General features: G+C 61.7%; 2 protein-coding genes across 2 annotated transcripts; both read left to right on the forward strand.

Annotated features, from left to right (window-relative positions):
* Positions 1 to 1,877: 1,877 nt before the first annotated feature.
* On the forward strand, positions 1,878 to 3,317 carry LDBPK_323340 (pyrroline-5-carboxylate synthetase-like protein; the record flags this gene model as incomplete). Its single annotated transcript, XM_003863697.1, has 1 exon — positions 1,878 to 3,317. The coding sequence occupies one exon, from the start codon at positions 1,878 to 1,880 to the stop codon at positions 3,315 to 3,317; it is 1,440 nt and encodes a 479-aa protein (XP_003863745.1).
* Positions 3,318 to 4,653: 1,336 nt separating this feature from the next.
* Positions 4,654 to 8,184, forward strand: LDBPK_323350 (hypothetical protein, conserved; the record flags this gene model as incomplete). Its single annotated transcript, XM_003863698.1, has 1 exon — positions 4,654 to 8,184. A coding segment is annotated over one exon (3,531 nt), but the record flags the coding sequence as incomplete, so codon positions are not given.
* Between the last annotated feature and the right edge of the window lie 2 nt (positions 8,185 to 8,186).

Genomic DNA, 8,186 nt, shown 5'->3' on the forward strand with positions numbered 1-8,186 from the left:
CTGGTCCGCGCCGCCGTGTGATGACGCTCCGCCGCCCGATGGCACCGCAGACGTCGCGCCACCTGAAGGAGAAGATCGTGCTGAAGTTCATCGACACGAGCTCGAAGATTGGCCACGGCCGCTTCCAGACGAAGAAGGAGAAGAACCAGTGGTTTGGCCCGCTCAAGAAGGACCGCATCCGCCGCGAGGAGCGCCTGCGCAAGGAGCGCGCTGCCCGCGCCGTAGAGCGCAAGGCAAAGACTGTGAAGAAGTAAGCATGCCAACGCACACCCACCTTATTGTGTGCCTCAGCTTCTGCCTGACCTTCTCCCGTCTGCCAGGGTCGCAGCACGTCACGGCAGCGCTTGCGGTCTTTCTTCCGCGACCCGCAAGTCTTCTAAATGTTCTTTCGTTCTTTGTGCCACTTTCTCCCCTGTCTTCCACCTTGTTGTGCAGTGCGCTCCTCCATCCATGAAGACACAGGCTAAAAGGCCCGGGTGCGTCTTTCTGTGGTTGCCGCAGTGGCACGAGTGCGTTTGCCTTGCTGGATTCCCTCAAGAGATCACCTGCCTCGCACCGCGTGCTCTGGTATTTCGCTCTCCACACGCGTCGGAGAAGACGGACGCGCGTGCTGCTGGTGTGTCGGTCTGCCTGAAGTCGCGTCTCTGCATTGCAGCCTAAGCGACTTTCTTCCTATTTTGAAAAGACTTCTTTTACCTTATCTTGTCCGTGAGGCGCCTTTCTAAGTAAGCGCCGAGCAAACGACTTGCCGTCCACGTGTCCGTATTCCACCCACGAACAACTCCGCCAACGTATACGCGCACACAGCCACAGATCATCTGCCTGTGCGCCATGCTTCGCCCTCTCAGGCGCTTCAAGCAGCGGCATTCCATAACATGGAGACGCTCCGCATTGGGGGTCTGGAGGGCTCGTTGTCATCATCTTGCATTCCCGTCGGTGCCACAGGGTGGCTTGCCTGGATGGCTTGCCTGCACGCGCTGTTGCAGGCGGGATGCTTCCATGCGTCTGTGACGGCAGCGGCATACCACCCTCCCCCAAATCCGCAGGCCCTCGACAAGAGCGGTTGCGTGCCAATATTTGTCGAATCATCGGCACATTTTGCACTGAGCTGGTCCAGGCCTGACCATGACTGTCTATCTCTCCTGCACACCGCGAGCCCTGACCTCTCCACCGGGATCAAGAGACCAGAACCGTAGCCGAGTGCAGGCCGTGGAGACTTTTGGCTTCTCCACACAGAGTGGGTGCTGGGACCTGATGCAACGCGATGGGATGGTCGGCGTCATCAGGGGTATTGAGCCCAAGCATAATAAACAAAAAAGCGAAAGCCTTGCTTGTTTGCTGCCGCTGCTACTCGCTATTTTGATGCGAGTCTCTGCTGAGCATCAGGTGGAGTGGTGAGCTGAGTTGCCCTGCCGTGGCCGTGAATGACCGCTGTAGCAGCTGGAGGAGAAGGGACGCTGTCCAGAGGTCCCTGCTGACCTCACAACGGTGTGCATCTCGAGCTCATCATCGCCCTGATCGCTGCGGCCGCTCACGTCTGTGCTCACAAAACGCGGAGAGCCACCCCGATCACTGCATTCCTCCTCTGTTTCCTCGTCCCTTTTTGTGCCTCTTTGCGCGTGTGCATGTGCATATGCGCACCCCTTTCGATTCTACCCTCTCTTCACTTGATGGGCTGCTGCACCGTGTGCGGTATGCGCGCTAGGCTACAGGGGCCGCACCTCCATCGCCGACTGCTATCGACCTCTCTTTTTGTCTCTCTCGCTTCGTTAGCTGCGTTAGCGAAAAGCCTGCAAAGGCACTTGACAGCTGGACCGCGTCCTCCGCTCTTCATGTGTATCCAAGAGAAAAAGCGAACTCACACCACCGCAACCATCATGGCGTACACAGATGCGGAGGCCGCAGCAGATGTGGCGGCGATGCGGCGCTACGCAGAGGAGGCACGCGCCGGCTCCTCTGCCCTGAGCGATCTCACCTACGCTGAGCGGCAGGCAATGCTGCGCGCGGTGGCCAAGGCGCTGCAGACCAACGAGGCCCGCATTCTCGAAGCGAATCGGGAAGACATGGCAGCGGCCAAGGCGAACGCGCTTGCAGACCCGCTGCTGAAGCGGTTGGAGCTGACGCCGAGCAAGCTGGCCACGCTAATAGAAGGAATCTCGACCTTGGCGGACATGCCGGACCCGATCGGGCAGATTATTTCTGCTCGTGAGCTGGACAACGACCTGCTGTTGCTGAAGCAGACAGCCCCGATTGGGGTGGTACTAGTTGTATTTGAGTCCCGCCCTGAAAGTCTCCCGCAGATCGCCTCTCTCGCCCTCTGCTCCGGAAACGGGCTTCTTCTCAAGGGTGGGCGCGAGGGGGAGCACTCGAACGCGGTGCTGCATGACTTGATTGTCTCAGCTGTGGAGTCCAGCACACAGGGACGCGTGCCGCGAGGGATAATCGGCCTCGTTACGAATCGCGCTGATGTATACAGCCTTCTGCAGCTGGATGCGCACATTGATCTCGTCGTGCCTCGCGGAAGCAACGCGATGGTGCAAAACATCCAGCGCTCCACCCGCATTCCGGTGCTGGGCCACGCCGATGGCATCTGCCACGTATACGTGCACAAGGACGCAGATGTGGACGCGGCGCTGGCGGTGGCGATCGATGCGAAGCTGAACTATCCGGCAGCGTGCAACGCGGCAGAGACGCTGCTGCTGCACCGCGATCTTCTCCACTCCCCCGCGCATGGCACCACAGCGGCGCAGTTCCTTGTCAATGGCATGACGGAGGCGGGTGTGTCCTTCTACGCCGGCCCGCAGGCCATCGCTGCGGGGCTGGCAAGTGAGCCGGCGGCTTCTCTTCACACGGAGTACGGCGATGCGCACATGACAGTGGAGGTTGTGGACGACTTGGCTGCGGCTATCGCGCACGTGAACCGATACGGCTCGCACCACACAGACGCCATTCTCACCGTTGACAAGGCTGCCGCAGCGGAGTTTCAGCGGCGGGTCGAGAGCGCCTGTGTGTTCCACAACTGCTCTACTCGCTTCGCTGACGGGTTCAGGTTCGGCCTCGGTGCGGAGGTGGGCATCAGCACCGCCCGCATTCACGCTCGCGGCCCAGTCGGTGTTGAGGGACTGCTGACCCAAAAATGGGTCTTGAAGCCGATGACGTCGTCGCCTCAGGCGACGGAGGACGGCGCCGCTGCAGCTGCGGCCAACGCGCCGTACGCGACGGTGGCGGAGTTCCAGAAGGGGCAGCGTGTCTTCACTCACAAAGATGTTACCCGAAAGCTTCAGGATGAGGCTGCAGGGCTGCGATTGCAGGCGTGAGAAAAGACACCACCGCCGCCGCCGCGGGGCTGTTCGATAGGTGTAACTTTCTCTCTCGTCACGCAACAGGTTGTGAGCGGAGTGGAGAGCGTGACGAGCCGCTGCTGTGTCGACGCTAGGTGCTGCGGTTTTCGCTTGCCATATCGCTCGTCTCTTGATGGTGCTTTTATTTGCGTATGCCTTTTCAGTGTTTCCTCCCGTAGTGCGTGTGCTTGTGCCCCACAGCCGCGGATACAACGCGGTGCGCGATTCCTGCTTCGCTTGCCTGCCGGCAGCCCTCCTGTACGTGTCTTTGTATCTGACGGCGCACCGACATTCAGCCTAGCCAAGCCACTTGTAGGTAAGCGCTCGCTGCCTTATCGCCTTATCGCTTCTTCACCATCATTGATCATCGCACGCACAAGCGCACACAGCGCCAAGAAAAGCAGAAAGAAAGGAAGTACACCGTGTTGCAGTCGCCCTGCTGGACGCATTGCATGCGTGAATTCAGCCCATCCTGATGCGTGCGCCACTCACACGCCAATAGCAGCAGAGCATGGCCTCTGCGCATCTGAGCTGTCCCCATAAGAGATCTGTGCGCTGCCGTATGCTCATGCTGCTGATGGTATGCGCATAGGCAGACTATCCAATGACCAAGCCGCCGCCACTATCGAGCCGAGCACAACATACACGGTCTTCAGCCGTAATCGACCCGTGGCTCGCAGGCTGAGCGTTTATGTGTCAGCTTCGTATACCCAACACAATCATGCCTGTCACCCGACCCCTCCTTCCTGGGTATTTGGCTGCTTCTTCCACCGCCGCTCCGCCTCTCATCCCATGCACGCTCATCGCCTCTGTTCTCATTCGCGTGTCTTTCTCGGTGCTTGCGTGTTCGTTGTCCTCCCCCTCCCGCCTCAGCGCCTATGACACGCGTGCATGTAAATTTGTTTTGATCCTTCTTCCGGAAAAAGAGAGAGAAAACAGATCAAGCAGGCAAAGGAGCGGGCGTCCTCACGACTCGATAGCCCTTCCCTCCCTGATCCCTCGGCCCCACCGCGCCCACACACGGCAGCAGCACCAGCGCCTTCTTTCTTTTCTCCTCCTCCCCGCACCATTACAGACGAACACACGGCACTCGCCGTCGCCCTCCTCGTGCGCGCGTGGATCACCTTCCGCACTCTGCATCCTGTAGCGGCAGCGTCGCCCATTCGCCACGGCCTATTACGCCTCCCCCTCTCTCTTCCTTTGTCTCACCGAGAGACACGCACGGAAGAGGGAGGGAAGACAGGAGCGGCGGAGCAAACAACAACGGTGAAGGCTTTATGCTCGTGCCGTTCTCTTCGGCGAGCTGCTTGACATGACATCCATGGTACGCCACTACTCTCTTTCCAATCCGCCGCCGCTCGAGGGCGCGCTGGATGGCCGCGAGACGGCGCACGAGGCGGAGATACTGGAGGTGCAAGCTCTCCAGGCGGAGCGTGATGGCGAATGCGGGCGCGATATACTGCTCATGGAGCGCGCGCTGCAGATTCGCTGCCACCTGGTGAACCGACTGCGCGAGAAATGGGCCAATGCTGCGTCAGGGACGGGCTCGCCGTCGGCCGCCGGCGCTCATCGCGTGTCTGTCCTCGCTAATGCGGATGCGGTGGGCAAAGAAGAGCTTCTTTTGGAGTATCAGGCCCAATGTGGTGAGCTCTACGACGCGGCCGAGCGCCTGGTGGTTCGCTGCAACGGGCTCGGTGTCGAGCATTTTAAGCGAGGCGCATTCTCGGAAGCCAGCCCACTGCTCGAGTATGCGATGCAGCTAACGGAGGATGGGGCGTACCCGCTGTGCGAGGTCGATGAGCGACGGCGGCACTTGCGCGGGGTCACGCTCAACAACCTCGGCTGCATGGAGCGCCGCCGCGGCCACTTCTCCGAGGCACTACAGTACATGAAGTCGTCGATGGAGATGACCGGGGTCGAGTCACCTGTGGCATACATGAACACCAGCGCTATTCTTATCCAGCTAAGGCTCAGCGACGAGGCGGTGCGCATGGCGGAGCGCTCCATCGAGCTACTTTACCAAACACCCGAAGACCCGTCGCTGCTGGCAGTGGCGCATCACAACCTGGCCATGGCACTCGAGCCGGTCGATCCGGCACGGTGCTTGGAGGAGTATGCGCTAGCATACCGGACGGCCTGCTCCACGCTGGGCCCGGAGAGCGAGACGAGTCTCTCTATTCTGCGCAGCTGGAGGAGGTATGAGGCGACACGCGTGCCCCCGGCAATGGGGGCGTTCTTCACGGCCGGTGATGGCGCTGCCGCATCTCGGCTACGTGGGCTCGCTGGTGCCGCGCCAACCAGGCATGCATACACTGCACCGCATCGCTTGCCTGTAACGATGCCGCGCACACACAACGGCAAGAGCGGTGCTGGCCCCCCGATGGACTTGATAGAGCTCTTTCCCCACCCTTTTCTGCCCAGCGCGTCCATCTCGTCCGCTCCGACGAAGACGCCGCGGGATGTGACGCCGATCTACCGCCCCGCAGTGGTGCCCCGTCGGCCTCTTGCCCCTAGACCGCCGCCAGGCGTAACGGCAACCTCATCCAGTCGCAGTCGTGAGCCACAGTCGCAGCCGCGCCACCAGCAGCAAGAGCAGCACCGACAGCCGCGGCGTCAGTATGGGACGGAGAAGGTGATGCGTTCCTCGCCACCAGCCTCCCGCACTGCGGTGGCGGCTCCACGACCGCCACCCGCCAACCGGGCGAGCGAGCTTGCGGTGGCAGCCGGCAGCGGCCGCGTCGCCGCTTCAATGACGCCGTCGCCCCCGCCCTCTCGCCAGAGGCAAACGACCGCCCACCGGCGCTACTCGCCTACCACACCAGCGCAAGAGTCGTCACGGAAGTCACCGCCGCGTACAGACACCCGTCAGCAACGCTTGCCGATGCAAAAGAGGACTGCGGATGCATGCCTAACCGCTAGCGGGCCACGAAAGCGGGAGAAGAGCACATCCCACTACGCCAGTGACCGACTCACAACGCAGGCATCGTCCACCGCGCTGTTGTCTTCCCCTGCGCAGTCACCAGGACGCGGGCCACGTCGCCCCATAAAGGAGAGCGGCAGCAGCAACCATTCTCTCCCCATGCCACTGCCGCGAAACCTCCCGCCATTGCAGACCGCCGTCGCTGCGGAGCCGCCTGCGGTGGCGCCGAATCCGTCGTACTCCCGCTCGTTGCACGACGCAAAGACGAATGCGTCGCTCCCACCCACCTCAGCGTCGCTTTCCCTCACGTCAGATCCGCTGACGTTTCTGCAGAATCGACTCGAAATTCTGCTTCAAGACGAAGAAGAGCTGGAGCACAAGTACGCTCAAGCGACAGTGATTCAGCGGTACTACCGCGGTCACCTGGCCCATCGTCGCGTGGCAGCACTCCGAGCCACACGCGCGAGTTATGCACGGCTCGCCCAGCTGCGCCGCCATATGGCAGCACGTTGCATTCAGCGAGCGTTTCGGCGCCACCGCCGCCACAGCCGCTACCCTCTTGCAGCTGATCAGCTGGGCCGCTACGCAGCAGCCGGAGGCCGACGCGGTGCCCAGCACCAAGCGGCTACGCAGCTGCAGCGAATTGCGCGCGGTTGGTTGGCACGGCGTCACTACGCGCAGCTGCGCAAGTACACATGTGAGAGTCCAGCAGCCGCAACTCGCATCCAGCGCTGGATTCGCGCACTGCAAGCGCGACGCCACTACGCAGCCTTGCTCACCGCAAAGGCACAGCAGGAGGCCATGGCGCTTGAGCACGAACGTCGTCAGTACGCGGCGACTCGCATTCAAGGCCAGTGGCTCACCCACCTGCAGCGCAGAGCATGCCAGGCGGCCCTGCGCAACCGTATGATGGCACGTGCCGCCGAGGATGCCCGATGTCGCATGAGGGCGGCTATCATCATCCAGTCAGCATGGCGAGGGTATCAGGCGCGCCGGCTCTATCAAGACACGTACTTGCGCACCTCCCAGCTGCGCACGGCCCGGCTGGAGTACGAGCGCCGTCGTCAGGCTGCTGTGCGACTTCAGGCATTTGGGCGGATGCTCATAGCCAGGCAGCACGCAACTCCGCTGCTGACGGTCGCCCGCTTTCGAGCAGCGGCTGAGATTCGAACCCGCAGCCACGAAGGGCAGGCCGCTATTAAGATTCAGTGTGCCTACCGTCGCCACGTGGCTCGTCGAGTGTGTGCCACCAAGCGTGCAGCGCGCAAGAAGCAAATTAGTCAGGACCTAGTGCAGGTGCGCACCGCAACTGTGCAACGTGCGGGACGAGGCTACATGGCGCGGAAAGATGTAGGGAGAAAGATGTCAGCGGTGCAGGCTGAGGCAGAGCGGTACGAGCGCCGTCTGCTGGCTTTGAAGCAGAAAGAGCTGGGGGCTGCACGCGCCGTCGCGCTGGCATCTCAGCTCAATATCTCCGCACTACGCGAATGCGAAGGTGAGCAGCGGCGCATGCTTGCGCGCGCGGAGCAGCAGCAATGGCACGACATGCTCACACAGTGCAACGCACTCTTAGCGTCGACGAAGGAGACTGAGGTAAAGCAAGAGGCGATGAAGGCGATTTCGTCAGTGGCCTTACACGGCTTTTCCCGCATCATCAAGGCGAAGAAGCAGCGAGCCCATCGCCAAGAGGCGCGCGACGCCTACCTGGACCAGTGCGCGGCAGAGGATGCCGAGGCACATAAGGAGGCGAGCGCGCGCGTGATAACTGACTTCATGCGTAGCGCCGCCGCGCGCAGCACCTTGCGTAGCCTAGTCAAGACGGTGAGTTCGTACAACGACGCTCGTGCGATGCAGGAGGAGGATGATAAGAAGCCTGCGGCTGCGACGACGGATGAGGCGGCCCCGAAGCGCCCGCTCACGGCGGA

This window comes from Leishmania donovani, chromosome 32, assembly GCF_000227135.1.
Source record: "Leishmania donovani BPK282A1 complete genome, chromosome 32".
In the NCBI taxonomy this organism is placed as follows: Eukaryota; Euglenozoa; class Kinetoplastea; order Trypanosomatida; family Trypanosomatidae; genus Leishmania; species Leishmania donovani.